We start from the raw sequence: 19,674 nt of genomic DNA on the forward strand, positions 1-19,674 counted from the left end.
ATCAGCAACAGCAGACTGAGGAAAAAACGGAGATGCTAACAAAACAAAACTTAGTCTCTTGAAGGGGCAGTACAGGCTCACATTCTCACAGGGAAATCAGGATTTGGTAAAGGTCCATGAAACTATAGCAAATAAAATATGAACTCCGTTACAAGAGGACCCCGAGAGCAATCTTCCTTAGTGCTGCTTTAAACTTTTACAGCCTTAGTTTTAACACTAGATATGGCTCTAGATGTATGTATTGAAAGTGACAATATAATTTGTTATTAGTGTAAACAAGTGTTCACATTAGTCGAAATGGTATTCCGAAATAAATCAATTTTAGAGAATGCTCCCACTTCAAAAAGTGTAGCAATTGCTAATGCAAAAGGCCTGTGAACAAACATTTTGTTTCATATCATTACCATTCCAATTCATAAAATGGTGAATGCTCTCTGTGGTTAAAGGATATTGCTGTCTTCTAACTCAGTATTTTATCTTATCTTTTTAAGGAACATGTTTTTGGGGATCATCTGGCTCTTGACCTCGCCACAAATTTGCTCAACTCAACTAACATCAACAACATGCTCTTCTTGCATAGAAATTTATTTAGACCCAGTTCCTTTAATGCCTTTGTTATATACCAGCAGTACAAAAGTTTTGTTTCTTGGTAGGATTGAGACAATTCAGGAAAAGGCCTTCATAAAGAACCCAAAACTTGAGAGAGTGGAGTTTATGGGTACCTCTACTACTTCTGTAGAGGCAGGTGCCTTTCAGGGTTTAACTGATCTCAAGACTTTGGAGATTTCTGGCACCAATCTCAGCTTACTTCCTGATGAAATTTTTAAGAATCTCAAACAACTTGTCACACTTTACTTGACACAAAACAAAATTGAAGATATTACGGAAAATTTGTTCAATGGTCTTACAAAACTTAGAGATCTTAGACTGAATTCAAATAATATTTCCTCCATTTCCATGAAGGCTTTTGATAATCTGGAGCAACTTCAGACACTTGATCTGTCTAAGAACAACCTTGCCAAAATTCCAGATGATATTTGGTCTGGGAAACTGACTAATCTGGAGGAAATCAATATACAGGATAACAAAATCACATATCTACAAACTAGTTCAAAATCCCATGAAAAGCTTGAACGACTATTTTTAGGCAATAATCTACTGAATGAACTGCCCAAAGAGGCATTTGCTCACCTTCCAGTTCTTAAAATACTGGGTTTACAGAAAAATAATATTGCCTCCTTTTCCCAAGGAGTATTTAGCAAACTTACACAGCTTGCATTGCTGGACATTTCCAATAATAAGATTGAAAATCTGCCTCAAGGAGTTTTTGAGGGTCTTGGAAAGTTAAGTGAACTCAATCTGGAGGGTAATCTAATACACACTTTAAAAGCCGAGGCCTTGCCATCTTTAAAGACTCTGAAACTATCCAACAATAAACTGAAGTCACTAACTGGTGTTCCACTTGAGGTGTTCGGAAAAATTGAAAATGTTTATCTGGATGATAATCCTTGGCTTTGTGATTGTGAAATGAGTGATTACTTGGAAAAACCATACAATTTCACAATATTTTGTATGTATCCAGAGGCACTAAAGAAACAAAATCTTAGTTCTTTGACCAAACATTCAATATGCCCCAACACAACACCATCTGAGAAAATGGACACATCTACAAAATCACCTGATGCTTCCAAATCATCTGATGTCTTACAACCCCTAGATGCTTCAAAATCGTCTGATGTTTCACAACCCCCACCCAACTATCAAAATGGACCTACAAAGGAGCCTACAAGTTATCAGGGTAATACTTGTTTATTTGATCTTTTTATATGCATTTTTGATGTTGTAGGACTATTAGGACTGTTCATCAGAATTGGAATATATTTTGTTTTCATTAAACTAATGATTTAGGAATACATCTGATGCCATTTGTGGTTCTCTGTCTTTACTGATATCTTATGAATTCATATTCAAAATCTGCCTGAACAGAAGTGAGCAGAAAGTCTGGGGCCGGTTCCCCGATAACGCTCACTCTTAGCGCACTAAGAAGACTCAAAAGATATATCTTACCAAAGTTGTTTATGTTCCTAAGTGTGTTCCCCGAAGTGTCCCCTTAGAAAGCTTCTTAACACGCTGCCTCTTACGTTCGACGTTACAAAGGCGCTGTCCCAAGTGAAGGTGCTGAATTAGTTGGCATCGATTGCTCAGGAATCAATTTTCTACTTCACGCGAAGGTGCATGACGGTGTTAAAAAAGACAACACGTTCTATGCAAATGAAACATTCCTCAAATTATTCCAGTAACATTTATTTTAAGTTATCAGTAAAATATAAACTATTAACTAAATGATCAAATTGTCAGTAATATGTTCACACAATATGTTGTGACGGATAGACTAACCGGGTAGGCCTATCCCTCGCTAATCATCCACCCTCCTTATCCCGTTGTGCCACTTGTGCCGCTTCTTGACATGGGTTTAACGACTTCTAAAAATGATGTAATACACTTTTATATTAATGGTAAGGTAGGTACCTTACAATTAGAATTGATTGGCAAGCAGCTGCAGTTACTTCTGTTTAATGTGGTATTGATTGCCAATAAAAAGCAACCTATCTACAATGAACAGAGAGAGTTAGATACAGTATGGTGGGGAAGCAACGTAAAAAAAGGGCACCAAGCTTCTCGTCAGAGGAACTTGAAGTTTTGCTGGGCGAGGTGAGCTTGCACAAGGTGACACTGTTTTCCAGCTTTCGGAATAACTTGTGCAACAGCAACAAAAAAAGAGCTATGGAGCAACATGGACTACACGGCTCCGCGGCCGGCGCCGTCTTTGATTCAATACAAGGACACGTTGGATTGCTGCCATAGGCCTAGTTGGTCGCTTACTGGACACCATCATGCTTACCCATTCATAGATCTTAGCCATTTAGAGTCAAATTCTTTGCCAGCTTTTAATTATCAAAAGTGATGGCCAATTTGAACACTTAAATTACATTACTAAATAGCCTAGGCTAATTACCACCATATTAGTTCTGATACCAAATAAAGTAAACTTCATAAATAGGCCTGCATCCATTGCGAACATATTTTATTATTAGTCTTAAAATGTTCATAACATAAAATCATCGTTGAGCCACAACATTGTCAACATACTGTACCATAGTTTGACTTGTACTGCGCTGCGCTGATTTCTAAACACTGCTCCACAGTGGCGGCGACTAGCGTCTTGAGAGCTCAAACAACGCTAAGAGAGAGCTTACGAATGGTCGACCAACCTTACGAACGTGTGACTTACAGAAGATATACTTAGCGTACGAATCGTGCCATAACGTTAAGAGAGAGGTTAAGGAATAGGTTAAGAACTACTTAGCGATAAGAACGTTTTGGAGAACCGACCCCTGTTTGTGCCTCTAGCCAGGGTTATGAAGTGCTATGCAGGGATTAGCCAGGAGTAGACTGCGCAGGCAGGAGTCAAGCAGGAATCTATTCCTAACCAAGTAAGACATGAAAAGCTTAGACTGAATTCAAATAATATTTCCTCCATTTCCATGAAGGCTTTTGATAATCTGGAGCAACTTCAGACACTTGATCTGTCTAAGAACAACCTTGCCAAAATTCCAGATGATATTTGGTCTGGGAAACTGACTAATCTGGAGGAAATCAATATACAGGATAACAAAATCACATATCTACAAACTAGTTCAAAATCCCATGAAAAGCTTGAACGACTATTTTTAGGCAATAATCTACTGAATGAACTGCCCAAAGAGGCATTTGCTCACCTCCCAGTTCTTAAAATACTGGGTTTACAGAAAAATAATATTGCCTCCTTTTCCCAAGGAGTATTTAGCAAACTTACACAGCTTGCATTGCTGGACATTTCCAATAATAAGATTGAAAATCTGCCTCAAGGAGTTTTTGAGGGTCTTGGAAAGTTAAGTGAACTCAATCTGGAGGGTAATCTAATACACACTTTAAAAGCCGAGGCCTTGCCATCTTTAAAGACTCTGAAACTATCCAACAATAAACTGAAGTCACTAACTGGTGTTCCACTTGAGGTGTTCGGAAAAATTGAAAATGTTTATCTGGATGATAATCCTTGGCTTTGTGATTGTGAAATGAGTGATTACTTGGAAAAACCATACAATTTCACAATATTTTGTATGTATCCAGAGGCACTAAAGAAACAAAATCTTAGTTCTTTGACCAAACATTCAATATGCCCCAACACAACACCATCTGAGAAAATGGACACATCTACAAAATCACCTGATGCTTCCAAATCATCTGATGTCTTACAACCCCTAGATGCTTCAAAATCGTCTGATGTTTCACAACCCCCACCCAACTATCAAAATGGACCTACAAAGGAGCCTACAAGTTATCAGGGTAATACTTGTTTATTTGATCTTTTTATATGCATTTTTGATGTTGTAGGACTATTAGGACTGTTCATCAGAATTGGAATATATTTTGTTTTCATTAAACTAATGATTTAGGAATACATCTGATGCCATTTGTGGTTCTCTGTCTTTACTGATATCTTATGAATTCATATTCAAAATCTGCCTGAACAGAAGTGAGCAGAAAGTCTGGGGCCGGTTCCCCGATAACGCTCACTCTTAGCGCACTAAGAAGACTCAAAAGATATATCTTACCAAAGTTGTTTATGTTCCTAAGTGTGTTCCCCGAAGTGTCCCCTTAGAAAGCTTCTTAACACGCTGCCTCTTACGTTCGACGTTACAAAGGCGCTGTCCCAAGTGAAGGTGCTGAATTAGTTGGCATCGATTGCTCAGGAATCAATTTTCTACTTCACGCGAAGGTGCATGACGGTGTTAAAAAAGACAACACGTTCTATGCAAATGAAACATTCCTCAAATTATTCCAGTAACATTTATTTTAAGTTATCAGTAAAATATAAACTATTAACTAAATGATCAAATTGTCAGTAATATGTTCACACAATATGTTGTGACGGATAGACTAACCGGGTAGGCCTATCCCTCGCTAATCATCCACCCTCCTTATCCCGTTGTGCCACTTGTGCCGCTTCTTGACATGGGTTTAACGACTTCTAAAAATGATGTAATACACTTTTATATTAATGGTAAGGTAGGTACCTTACAATTAGAATTGATTGGCAAGCAGCTGCAGTTACTTCTGTTTAATGTGGTATTGATTGCCAATAAAAAGCAACCTATCTACAATGAACAGAGAGAGTTAGATACAGTATGGTGGGGAAGCAACGTAAAAAAAGGGCACCAAGCTTCTCGTCAGAGGAACTTGAAGTTTTGCTGGGCGAGGTGAGCTTGCACAAGGTGACACTGTTTTCCAGCTTTCGGAATAACTTGTGCAACAGCAACAAAAAAAGAGCTATGGAGCAACATGGACTACACGGCTCCGCGGCCGGCGCCGTCTTTGATTCAATACAAGGACACGTTGGATTGCTGCCATAGGCCTAGTTGGTCGCTTACTGGACACCATCATGCTTACCCATTCATAGATCTTAGCCATTTAGAGTCAAATTCTTTGCCAGCTTTTAATTATCAAAAGTGATGGCCAATTTGAACACTTAAATTACATTACTAAATAGCCTAGGCTAATTACCACCATATTAGTTCTGATACCAAATAAAGTAAACTTCATAAATAGGCCTGCATCCATTGCGAACATATTTTATTATTAGTCTTAAAATGTTCATAACATAAAATCATCATTGAGCCACAACATTGTCAACATACTGTACCATAGTTTGACTTGTACTGCGCTGCGCTGATTTCTAAACACTGCTCCACAGTGGCGGCGACTAGCGCCTTGAGAGCTCAAACAACGCTAAGAGAGAGCTTACGAATGGTCGACCAACCTTACGAACGTGTGACTTACAGAAGATATACTTAGCGTACGAATCGTGCCATAACGTTAAGAGAGAGGTTAAGGAATAGGTTAAGAACTACTTAGCGATAAGAACGTTTTGGAGAACCGACCCCTGTTTGGTGTGCCTCTAGCCAGGGTTATGAAGTGCTATGCAGGGATTAGCCAGGAGTAGACTGCGTAGGCAGGAGTCAAGCAGGAATCTATTCCTAACCAAGTAAGACATGAAAAGCTTGAACGACTATTTTTAGGCAATAATCTACTGAATGAACTGCCCAAAGAGGCATTTGCTCACCTCCCAGTTCTGAAAATACTGGGTTTACAGAAAAATAATATTGCCTCCTTTTCCCAATGAGTATTTAGCAAACTTACACAGCTTGCATTGCTGGACATTTCCAATAATAAGATTGAAAATCTGCCTCAAGGAGTTTTTGAGGGTCTTGGTAAGTTAAGTGAACTCAATCTGGAGGGTGATCTACAGTAATACACTCTTTAAAGCTGAGGTCTTGCCATCTTTACAGACTCTGAAACTATCCAACAATAAACTGAAGTCACTAACTGGTGTTCCACTTGAGGTGTTCGGAAAAATTGAAAATGTTTATCTGGATGATAATCCTTGGCTTTGTGACTGTAAAATGAGTGATTACTTGGAAAAACCATACAATTTCACAATATTGTGTATTTATCCAGAGGCACTAAAGAAACAAAATCTTAGTTCTTTGACCAAACATTTAATATGCCCCAACACAACACCATCTGAGAAAATGGACACATTTCTAAAATCCCCTGATGCTTCAAAATCATCTGATGTCTTACAACCCCTAGATGCTTCAACATCGTCTGATGTTTCACAACCCCCACCCAACTATCAAAATGGACCTACAAAGGAGCCTACAAGTTATCAGGGTAATACTTATCTATTTGATCTTTTTTCATGCATTTTTGAGGACTATTAGGACTGTTCATCAGAATTGGAATATATTTTGTTTTCATTAAACTAATGATTTAGGAATACATCTGATGCCATTTGTGGTTCTCTGTCTTTACTGATATCTTATGAATTCATATTCAAAATCTGCCTTAACAGAAGTGAGCAGAAAGTCTGTTTGGTGTGCCTCTAGCCAGGGTTATGAAGTGCTATGCAGGGATTAGCCAGGAGTAGACTGTGCAGACAGGAGTCAAGCAGGAATCTATTCTTAACCAAGTAAGACATGAGGTGTAAGGAAAAGTGGTGAGTTGATAGCACATGCCCAAGTAAATGTTTTTACTTGTAGGTAGTCTGAGAATATGTTGTGAGTGAGCAGGAAGTGTGTTTGGGTAGTCTCTAGCAGTGGTCATGCTATACAAGCAGGGATGTAGTGGAGGCTAAACGCAAGTAAACACAGTTGATCCACCTCTGAATTTTCAGAGTTTATCCACCTCTCAAAAGAGTTAATTAATCAATTGCAACTTTTAACATTCAAAAATCACACTGTATTATCCACATTCACAATATGTACACTCATCAACACTCTAGGAACCATTTAAAGGGATATTCCACCATTTGGGCAATTACACTCATTTTCCACCTCCCCTTGAGTTAAACAATTGATTTTTTACCTTTCTCCAGTTCATCCATCCGTTCTCTGAGTCTGGCGATACCACTTTTAGCTCCAGCCTAACATAGATCATTGAATTGGATTAGACCATTAGCATCTCGCCTGCTAGCATCACGTTTAAAAGTGACTAAGATGTCCAGTAATTTTCCTATTTAAAACTTGTCTCCTCTGAAGTTAGAAAGTGTAATAAGACCAATGGAAAATGAAACGTGGCAATTTTATTTGACATGGAACTATACTCTTATTGAGGTGTAATAATCCAGTCACTGACCAATTTGTCTGCTGCAGCTCAACCTTGTTGCCGGAAGTTAGCCTACAGGGACTATTTTCAGGTGCTGCATGATATCATTGTGCTGCTGCGTCCATGGTGTTCCTTGATTTCGAGAATAAAGTTGAAGTATCATGTCGACTTTAATCTCGACGTGTTGACATATCATACTGCCTTAAATCTCGACGTTTCATCTTGACATGCCCATCAAAACTAGTTTAGGGAGTGACCGTTCCAAAGGGTAGGCTACAACCGGGACAATTGAAAAGGAGGACAAACAAAACATTCCAGTTTTCTTCGAGTGCAACGATAGACAGACATCATTTAGACAAAACATTGAACATATGAACCTCTGTTGCTCAGCCAAATACTTTCCTGTTAAGTCCTTTTATCACAGAGTTATAGGCGATAAATTCAATGGTCAAAAGTAAACTTCATTAGCGGTTTATGATTTATTTTATTATTAAAGAGTGTTTTTCATCTAAAGGTTCGACTTCATGCTTATTAGCCTAGACTACAAAGTGCTCTCCCCAATTCCAGACTTTCACATTGCATGTTCGTTTGTAATGGATGCAAAAAAGCCTATATTGCTGAATGTCTATGGAGGGACAAATGAAGCTGTCCCAACCAGGCAATGCCATGTATTCTAAGTATGCACACATATCTGTGTTTATACTATATTTTATGCAGGTGAGACATGGAAAAGCAGTTTTAGAAAGATGAGTTGTGAGTTCATGTTAACCTATGGAGACTAACGGCCTGTGGGTCATGAAGGGCACTTATTTGGATGTGCGGTGGCAATTACCCACGTAAAAACAGAGTGAAATAACATTTTGTACTATAGAAACAGTAGCCTATATCATTGGAAACATGTATTATTCTAGCTATATAAATAGATAGACAGATAGATAGATTACTTTATTCATCCCCAAAAGGGAAATTATGGTGCTACAGCAGCAATTAATAATATAAACATATATCACACATAAACATACATACAAGTTAAAAAATAAATACAATTGGATATGGTCTCCATTGAAGAGGTTGTAAACCGTGCATTGTCTCTCAGCATAAGATTTTCTTCTCACAACACAAAGAGGAGTTGTTGTAAATAGTTATGGGAGTGGGCAGGAATGATTTACGGTCCTTGTTACAGCGAAGTTGAAACAACCTCCAGCTGAAAACACTCACCAGTAGTGGCATCTTCAACACCAACCTCAGGTCGGTAGGCAAATTGCAGTGGGTCCATTGAGGTGGCCACCTTAGGACTGAGGTGTACCAGCACCAGTCTCTCCAGCACTTTCATGCAGTGTGATGTTAACGCCACTGGTCTGTAATCATTGAGGACAGATGGAGAAGACTTGGGTACTGGAACAAGGCATGATGTTTTCCACAGCACTGGAACCTTCCCCTGACACAGGCTGGTGTTGAATAGGTACTGTAGAATCCCACATAGTTGTTCTGCACAGGCCTGCAGCTTTGCTCTGACACAGTCTCTCCAACTGCCTCTTTACCTGGCTGCTGGAAACAGACAGGCTGATGGAGGAGGTAGAGGAGGGCCCTGTATTTCTAACCTGACTCTCGCCAGATGAATTTCGTTCCGCCTTGCTCCACTCATCCATCTGGGATCAATCCATTGGAGTGGTGCTTCAGAAGGCTGGGCCTAATAAAAAAAATGCTTGCATATGATTGGATAAGCCACTTGTCCGCCATCTATTGACATGCTACTTCAACCACTCACATTGAAGCCAACCTGTGACGCTGAGAACAGTCTTACAGTCGCTTCTATGCTACGTCACATCTATGAAACTCCCGCCCTACGTCCTGATTGGCTCTACCATACAATCTGGTGCCGAAATCACTCTCAACAGAACCGATCCCAGATGGATGTGAGTGGAGCTAGGCGGATTCATCTGGCGAGAGTCAGGTTACTGTATTTCCTGATCCAGGGGCGGTTGCTAATGGCGCTGTGTTGCAGTCCATGGTGGTGATCGGGAGGGTCGAGGAGGTGTGAGGATGCCGCTGAAGGAGTGGTGGATTTGAGTGGGAGGGGGAAGCAGGGGGTTCTGTGCTGATAAAAAACACATTCAGCTCATTGGCTCTGTTCAGGTTTCCCTCAGCCTCGGCCCCTTTCGCTTTGAACCCAGTGATGGTCTTCATTCCTAACCACACATCCTTCATGTTGTTTTGCTGAAGCTTACTCTGCAGCTTTCTCCTATATGCCTCTTTGCTATCCCTCAGCTTTATTTTTTAATTCCTTCTGCACACTCCTCAGTAGCTCTCTGTCCCCATCCCTGAAGGCCCTCTTCTTTCTGTTAAGCAGCTACTTTAGGCAGACATTTTTCCTTGTCTTAATTCATGTATAATACTGAAAAAAATGTAGGCATGTCAGAACTACAGTTATGCCGCTTACATAATGTAGACTAAAAATGTAGGCATGTCAGAATTACAGTTATGTCACTTACATAATGTAGCCTATATGCTTTTTTTAATGTTTGATGACCAGTGTTGGGAACGTTACTTTAAAAAAAGTAATTAGTTATAGTTACTCACTACTTGTTCCAAAAAGTAACTGAGTTAGTAACTGAGTTACTCTATGATAAGAGTAACTCGTTACCAGGGAAAGTAACTATTTGCGTTACTGTTAAAAAAAAAAGTTGCTATATGTCAAAGAATTTGGATTTTTTTGAGCAGCCAGTTGAAATGAGTAGAACAGACAGGTGTTTGTAGGCTACATAACTTTCGATATTTATTAGATAGATACTAGTGTTGCGCAGGTTAAGGTTTTTTAACATCCGCACCCACCCGACCCTCAAAAATATGTGCTGATTAACGACCCGAACCCGACCCGACAAAAAAAAACAACAACGTGCCTATAGCCTAGGCTATCCTTTGTAGTTCATATTGAGGTAGAGACAATGCTTTCTTTAACTAAACGCTGAAACAAGATGAATTTGCACTGTAGACTATATGCTTCAACAAAGAGTTGTTGCTCTAGGCTTGTCTCGCTAATGTTGGATTAATTGAATCTGAATCTAGCTTCATGGACATAGGCTAGGCCTACTAAATAAATAAACAAACGGAAAGATCCTTAATTCTTTATTGATGTATTTAAAGGTAAAACACAAGTAATAGGCTACATCATGTAGCCTAACATAAACTCTCTCTCTCTCTCCGCGTGCGCGCATGCGCAAACACACATTGACACAGTTTAAACTTGGTTGATATCTGTCTGTTGCCTAAACTTTACATTTTTATGAACTGAACCAGAAATCTGTGGAAGAAAGTTAAAAATGATTATTATAGCATGCATCCACGAACTTAACAAAACTGCATCTGTCTAATGAAAGAAAGTTGAAATTATCATTAAGCCTATAACATGCATCCACGAACTTAACAAAAATGCATCTGTAGACGATCCTGTTTGATTTAGGTCCCGCGGGTAACGGGTTGACCCAGCAATACTAAAAGAGAGATAGATAGATATAGATACTTTATTGATCCGGGAAATTCAAGATATTGCACATCGACAGACTGGTTGACTTCAGCCTGTGTCATAGGTTTTTGTTGTGAGGCAGAAAGATATTTTGCTGCTCCGAGTCCTTCTTTGCTAGTGGATGGCGAGCTATCATCTCTGGTGGAGGTATCGGTGTTTTTGGCCACTAGCTTTAGATGCGTGTGTGAGATGCTTCATTAAATTAGAGTTGCTTACAACGGATGTCGACAAAGTCTTCGCTCCTGGACATAATGTACACATTACATGCACGTTCTTGCCTTTGACCACAATGAATTTGAAGTAGTGCTTATATTTCCACCTTGAAAATGCCAACTTTTCATCGGATTGCTCCTGACCTCTGTTTCGTCGAATCTCTATTTTAGCTGTTGCGTGTGTGTGGCGCGTGTGCTGGCAAGTAAAAAACACTGGCTCTGATTGCCAATCATAATCGCTTACGTCGTTATTAACCCACCTCCTTACTAGCTGTGAGCCAGGGGTGCGTTCGGATTACACAGTTTATTCAATCAATGCATAGTAACGCACCGCATTTAACGTCCAGTAACGTTAACGGCGTTGTAACGACGGGAAAAGTAATTAGTTAAATTACCCCGTTACTGAAAAAATAACGTTGTTACCTAACAACGGCGTTATTCCAAACACTGTTGATGACAGGATAGAGACTTAAGGAAAATTATGTAGACTAACAATATACAATATAATTTTAAAGTCCTAATGATCAGCCTATTATTTGTATGTCCCGCAGCTGACATGGAACGTTATTAACCGGTTTGGGAACTTTATTTTTTTGTTCTAACCGGTTCAGGAACGTCAATTTTAGGGTTGAACCGGAAACCAGAAAAATTAAAATAATGTTTCTGCTCGGAACGAACCAATTAGGAAAAAATTCTGGCTCAAAGCCCTGGAACACACACACACTAGCCTAGAAATCTAGACGCACCCTAGCGGCGGCAAATTAATTTGCTCAGCCTGTACGTCTAGTATCAAACCATAGGGATTTCTATTGGCTTAAGGCGGGCTTAACAGGATAACGACAGTCCTGCGACGGTGAACAAGGAAGGAGAGCGGTTGTTTGAATCGGCGTTGGACTTTTCTTTGAAAGTTGAGCAACACAATGTACTTAAGTCATTCCTTTCGAAGAAGGATGTATTTGCCGTTTTGCCGACCGGATACGGATATGGTCGTAGCGCTGGCCTATTGCATGCCTAGGCAGTTTGAAAGACAATTCTCTGCCCGCCCCTTGGATTAAGCAAGGTGAATGGTTTGATTCCAGACTATACATTTCAATGATATAGGATGGCCCGCCAGGCTACACACACACACACACACAAAAGTTGCAAGAGTAAGGGATGGATTAGGAGATAGAGACAAATTGACAAGCATGATTTATTTTTGCAGAGAGAATGTGCAGGACTATTTTGTATCGTTCTGCGGTACATCCAGTTATATTTTGAGCATTGTCAGTGGTATGTGGCAGTGGCAGTGACTTATGTGTAGGGACCCTATTCATAGTACTGCAGAAGTGTGGTGCTAATGTTGAGCATTATTAAATTATGTTTTCTAAACAAAGTTCGGGAGGAGCCCTTAGGGATGATTGACAGCAATTAACTCACCTGTCTTCCGCCGCCAGGGTATTTAAGCCGGCCTCCTTATCCATACGTCACATGCCGCGACGCTCGCAAAATTATTGGAGTCGCAAAGCCTCGGTAGGCAGACGTAATGGAGCTGAGTCTTTTCACTACTAACCATCCAAAAGCTACATCCAGTCCATGGGCTACAGCCACCTGGTTCATCAGCGTTTTCAGGTCACTGCACAGAGCAAGGGTAAGCTACAACTATCGATTATGCTATAGCCTACACACCCCAGCCTACTTCAAGGCTCTAACATCAGGCTGCTCCAAGCCCGCGTTTTCACGTCGCAAGATGATCCAGGTGACTCGAAATGCTCTAAATTCTAACATGGCTCACCACGCCAAGCGTCTGAAGTTTGTATCCACTATCCAGCGGAGGCCAATCTTCCGAAGATCACTCAATCCGTAATCCGTGTTGGCATCGGAAACAAACAGGTTTTGTTCATTCACTTCCTATAGTTGCCCAGTGACTTCTCATAAACTGATCCTAGCGTTGTTGGATATTTAAGTTACTTATAACAAACTGATAAGCCTCAACCTTAAGTGCCCAGTATTTCCGCTGGCTCGTTCTGCAGGCTGTTTAAACGATGGCGCTGCGTCGCAGACGTCATGAATTATTAAAGCGATAGTACACATTTGTAATTCGCGTCAGGCGATGCAGACAGCAAGGAGCAAGGGTGATTGGTCAAGTAGATTCAAGTAGCTACTGCAGGGTATAGCAACAAGCTAGTTCACTGATATAAGCTTTGCAAATAAACTCAAGTCATATTTGGTTACAATGACTGGTTATCCGTATGTTTTAAAATTAGCACTTCGCCAGCAAGCAGTGCTTTGTAGGCAGTTGCGCTAAGTTCACTCTCAGCAGGCCCTCAAACCCCAGTCTACAGCCAAAATATATTAATGACACTCCTTGAACACCGGTTTATTGTTTCATTCCATGCCAACACTGACAGGAGGGAGTGATCACCACCACCCCCCATCCCTATTGACAGCTTATTAAAATGTTTGCTATTATCGCATCTCATACAATCGTTTATCGCATCGCAATGCATTATCTAATTGCAAGCTGCAATTATTTATGTCGTCTTCTTGTGTGACGGTTAGTGAAACACGACACTGCACTGACGTGCTCACCAATCAGAAGCGGCACAACTTTGGATCTTGACATCAACATTAAAAAATTTTTTTTTTTTTTTTAAATAACATATCGCTATTGCATTGCTCCCATCATTGGACAGCGGCACACATCCGCAGCACTCTCCATTTCCGCGGCATCTTGTTTTCCGTAGGTCGGATAGGAAATTTTATCCTCCTCCGTCTTTTAAAGGAGAATTCTGGAGTGATATTGACCTAAAGTGTGTTGAAACATGATACCGAGTGTGAACGTATGTCTCATAGCCCACCTCAGCTTGTCCCCTGCACTCCAAAATCTGGCGCTAGTTAGCCGATGCTACCAACAGCTTTTTCAATGGTGGTGCTTCGGCATCGGGCTAGCCATGCAAATAAATCACTGTTTTACACCATTTACGAGGCTCAATGTATCTCCACACTTCATTGGTAGACTTCCGAGGGCCCTGACATTTAAAACAAGACATTGAGAACTTTGAAAAAGCACTGGTAGTTTACTTACAAGACGATTTATACAGACAGTATCTTCACGAAGTTTAGCGTTTGCAGCCATCTTGAATTTAGTCACGATAAGTCGAGCAACGAGTAAGAATGAACAGCTATGATAAGGGATCAGATTCAAAAAATAATTCAGTGGAAATACATGGATTCCAGTTGCTGCTACTGGAAGAAACTGGAATCCATGCATTTCCACTGAATTATTTTTGGAATCTGATCCCTTATCATACCTGTTCATTCTTACTCGTTGCTCGACTTATCGTGACTAAATTCAAGATGGCTGCAAACGTTAAACTTCGTGAAGATACTGTCTGTATAAATCGTCTTGTAAGTAAACTACCAGTGCTTTTTCAAAGTTCTCAATGTCTCGTTTTAAATGTCAGGGCCCTAGGAAGTCTACCAATGAAGTGTGGAGATACATTGAGCCTCGTAAATGGGTGTAAAACAGTGATTTATTTGCATGGCTAGCCCGATGCCGAAGCACCACTACTGAAAAAGTTGTTGGTAGCATCGGCTAACTAGCGCCAGATTTTGGAGTGCAGGGGACAAGTCGAGATGGGCTATGAGACATACGTTCACACTCGGTATCATGTTTCAATACACTTTAGGTCAATATCACACCGGAATTCTCCTTTAAATGACTTGGTGAAGCAGCACAATGGTAAATATTCCCTCTCCGAACTTTTTTTGAAACATGTTGCTGGCATCAAATTAAAAATGATCATAGGCTATATTTTCCATGAAATAGTCCAAATGTTCATTTTCAACATTTTATATGTTGTCTATGTCCTTTTTGCTGCTAAATATGGGGTTTCAAGACTTGCATATTATCACATTCTGTTTTTATTTGCATTTTACACAACGTCCCAACTTTTTCTGATTTGGGGTTGAAATGAGAATGCTATGAGTGTATTCAAAATACACTGCTATACTATTATTAGTTAGTGTGATGCCTTTTAAGTACATTTCCAATACAATTACACAATTGTACTGCGACTGTATTCTGAATGCTCATGAATCACTATTTGTATTGTGTACTTGGACTATTTGAGTCACAGGTTAACGATACAGAAATACGGTGTTGATATTCGGTTGTATGTCGGTCACATTTTAGTAAGAGCTAACAAATCTCTTTACTTTTCAAAAATTAAAAACACGACATGTGACAATATGAAGCTTATATTGTGTGTAAGTGTTTGTGCATGCTCAATTCAAATCTACAGACTCACATTTGGCTGTGACACTACCAAGGAAGTGAAAACTATGCTTTTGGGAAACAGACCCCAGAGCAGTAAGAATTGCGTCCGATCTCCCTCTAGTGACCCACCCTCATACGGTTATGTCAAGAGGTGAAACACACCTGTTGTTCCCCGTTGTAGACCTAACCCAAAGTGATATTTTGTCCTTGTCCCTGCCACCCCCCCTCCCCTTACCCTTTCTCTCCCCTTGTGCTTTCTCAGTAGATGGAACTATGAAACACAACTGGTCCAATGTTAGTAGAATAATTTTGGCTACCATCGCTCCACTTCTCACGCTGTTGTTTCTGTTCATTCTTGCACGACTGTACACACGCACCAGGGGTAAGTCACAAACACACACATGAACACACACACACATACACACACTGAGCCGCGGTCATATTTTTTATCGCTATGTGGTACATCTATGTTGTTGGGATAGTTCCCCTCAGTCTTTCGGAACCATCTTTGATTACATTTTCAAGCCAAAACTGCATTCACAAAATGCAACTTCACATGTCAATAATTCATTTTCATTTAATCTCAAACAGTAGCACAACTAGACAATATGGTTTGACTTTTCCAATTTGATTAAAAAAAATAATAAAAGCAGATATTGATTCCCTCCTCTGAGTTCTCAGCTATAGCTATCAGGAGCCAGACAATTTATGTAATCTTATACATGATTGCCTGGTCTGCTGTCATAGACCACATTTGTGATTAATAGCCTGCCCTTCCTTGTCCAATATAATGGGTAGGCGATGATGTTACGAGTTTGACAGTATATTATATGATTATTCGGCTATCAGTTGTGGAAAAGACATAACGAGAAAGACTACATGTCGCCTGTGACGTGAGCTAGCTCTAATCGCTAACATTAACTGAGATGCTAGTTTTTGTAACGGCAGGAATAAACACACATGGTAACAAAAATATTCGAAACATGTCTAGCTTCACTCAACACATTAACACTATGATACAGTGTGATTGTAAAGTTGTATGGTTCACTGTGTTCAAAGTCGATCTTAATAACCCTCTACATCTCGACCAACTGATGGTTGTTATGGGAAACTAGTTAGCTGTCGTCTAGCGGAAAGTTAGCAATCTTTACACGAAAATTTATATTAAAAATTCACAGACAACATATGTTCACATTCATGGCAAAATTCAAACGGGACCAGAAAATAATTATTTTCTCACATTCACTTGCATTAACGATTTTTCAATCTAGAGGTCCAGCGGGGATAGCGGAAAGGGCGGGACTTACCAGCTCTATAGAGCATCACAGTCCCGCAGAACCTGCTCTCATCTGTGAAAAGCACAGGGCGCTAGTGGCAGACCTGCCAATTTTGTATTCTATGGCAAATGTCAAATGAGCTCCACGGTGCTGGGCAGTGAGCACAGGTCCCTCTAGAGGCCATCGGGCCCTCAGGCCACCTTCATGAAGTCTGTTTCTGACAGTGTGGCCAGAGACATTCACACCAGTGACCTGCTGGAGGTGATTCTGTAGGGCTCTAGCAGGAGGTGGACAGCTCTGCACGTAAGGTCTGAGCGTGGTGGAGAGCACCCATGGATCTGCTCCTAAGGCCAGCCAAGCCTTCATGCATCGAGCTGAGAGGCGAGGCTGGCTGGCTCGGAGATTGTAAGGAACGACGATGGCGCCTGGAGAGGCCACGGGCACTAGCACGCTGGCCCCCCCAGCCAGGTTGTGGGCGGCTACCCCGCCCCTGGGATGCTTGAAGCTGCTGCCTGAGATCAGTCGGCCCCCAAGACGGATGCCCCAAGGTAGGTGTTAGCTGAGGCGTGAATGCTCTATGGCGCCTAGCGCCCCTGGTACGCCTGCTAAGAGACCCTGACACCTCTTCTGCACAGCGCCAGCTGTTACGCGCCTGCTGCAACAGGGTGGTTGCCTGTGGGTCGAACATGGACCCAGGCTCCACCGGCACTCTCAAAAGACGCTCTCTGTCTGCCTGCTGGAGCTGAGATTGAGACAGCCAGAGATGGCGTCTAGCTACTCAGAACTGAGCCAAGGAGCAGCCCGATGCCACTGCCTGCTCGACACTGCAGCGAGGCACACAGAGGCTGACTGGAGCTCTCTCAAAAGAGTGGGATCACCGGCACTGCTAGCAGAGCCTCCATAGTACTGCCATTGGCACTGAGGCAGGAGGGACCACCAAAGAGGGAGTTGGGGGAGGAGAAGAGGGGCTTCAAAGCTTGATCCACTGGGGGGAGCGAGCCACAACCTATCAGCCCTGCATGTTGGAAAGCACCTTAGCCTGGCCAGACCACCTACGACCACCTAAAAGTAGTTGGGGAGGAAAACTGGCGACAGACCAAGTCGCTAAAGTCTGGTAGGAGGGGAATGAGCGCCGCCACTGGGCGCTCAATCATGTCTGTGTGGAACCTAGACGCAGAGGCAAGGGGCTTCTCTGGAAGGGGAATATCAAAAGCCCTGGATGCCCTGCCAACGACCTCCTCAAACAGACGGACCAGCTCGCCTCCCACGAGGCTGGCTGCACAGGGCATTGCACAAGGTAGCTCCTCTCCCTCAGACGAGAGAACAGTCTAAACGTCCACAATGGCCTCCTCATCTTCCTCCTCCAGCTCATGCGGACTGGTCGAAGGAGTAGGTTGGGGAACTGCAGGCCTTGTGCTAAGAGAAAACAGTGAGGCTTGTGAGGCTGCTGAGGACTCCCCAAGCCCCCTGGCTACTCTTGCCATCTTGCCTTGACGGACCCTCGGAAAAAGGAGAACCCGCACGTTTACCAGAGAAAAAACGACAACGGGCTTCCCTGGTGTGCATAGGCATAATAAAACAATTCATGCACGACTGGGGGGCGTCCCTTACCAAGAAAGCATGTTGGTGGTCCAAACACAACACACACTTATCAGGCCATCCAAATGTGCATGATCAGTTAGTGCCACAGCTACTATCTCTTCCACCAATTCCAAAAGCTTGTAAGGAGATCACCTCCTGTGGTTGCTTCAAGGGATGTCTAAGCCAGCGCTGCAGTTGCATGGAGTCATGCAGCTGCAGCAGCACCTGTCAGAACACTGCTGGGGAGGAGGAGGATGAGGATGATTAGGATAGCCTAAGTGTGTAACCTACAGTACCTCTTCATACCAAGAAGTTAGATTTAAATAGAGATTAAATAGAATAAAATGGATTAATTACTAAATAAATAGGTAAATATGCATTATTAAATACATAGTTAAAATATGGTAATCAACCTTGCTTCTAAACATGTTTCAAGTAAATTCTTCAGAAAGCCATCAACTTGTTTCATGGTCCTCTTTTTTCATGAATTATTCATTATCCGAGACAACAATTTTAACCATGTACATTAATTTCAAGCATTTTCTCTAGTCTTGATCTTAAATCTGAGCATGGCATTGAATTCCCTATATGTGAAAACCTATAAAAGCACATTGTATTCAGGTTTTTACCTTGTACAGTCCAAAAGATAAGTGATTAATTAGATTTTGACCTGGTGGCGGCGGCCATATTGGATTTCTCCATTTTGAGGCATTATGGGACATTTTTGAGCCTGGCATACAGAAGATTTGAATTCAGCACCCTTCAAAACCCCTAAAAATGTTGTATGCCAAAAATTAACATGATTTGCCTTCGGGACTTTAAATAAGCACATTTTCCAAAATCCTGCCTAGTCTATATGTATGAACAGTGAAGGTAACCAACTCTTAAACATGTGAAAAACGTGAACTTGAAGAAGTGAAAATTAAACAATATGAACTATGAATATTGAACAACTTGAAGCTACATCTATCAAGTGTGAACATGTTTAACAAAATATAGGAGCAAAACATGGGAACTAAACGTGCATTACGAATATAATCAGTGGGAGCCCTGTGCTTGTTTCCCTGCAACAAGAAGGTTCCATCTGGGGGTGATGGAAGATAGTGACACCCT

The 19,674-nt window shown here is 41.3% G+C and overlaps 1 protein-coding gene across 4 annotated transcripts in view; it reads left to right on the forward strand.

Annotated features, from left to right (window-relative positions):
- LOC121678030 (carboxypeptidase N subunit 2-like) overlaps positions 1 to 19,674 on the forward strand; it is a 57,958-nt gene that overhangs the window by 30,918 nt on the left and 7,366 nt on the right. Inside the window, exons 2-5 of one of the 4 annotated variants that reach the window (XM_042057208.1) lie at positions 492 to 1,798; positions 4,306 to 4,386; positions 6,694 to 6,774; positions 15,966 to 16,085. In XM_042057208.1, coding sequence (XP_041913142.1) covers positions 496 to 1,798; positions 4,306 to 4,386; positions 6,694 to 6,774; positions 15,966 to 16,085 — 1,585 coding nt within the window. In that variant the 5' untranslated portion in view covers positions 492 to 495. The remainder of the gene's footprint in view (positions 1 to 491; positions 1,799 to 4,305; positions 4,387 to 6,693; positions 6,775 to 15,965; positions 16,086 to 19,674) is intronic. The other 3 variants (XM_042057209.1, XM_042057210.1, XM_042057211.1) reach the window with 3 other exon arrangements.

Source organism: Alosa sapidissima, chromosome 12, assembly GCF_018492685.1.
Source record: "Alosa sapidissima isolate fAloSap1 chromosome 12, fAloSap1.pri, whole genome shotgun sequence".
Lineage (NCBI taxonomy): Eukaryota > Metazoa > Chordata > Actinopteri > Clupeiformes > Clupeidae > Alosa > Alosa sapidissima.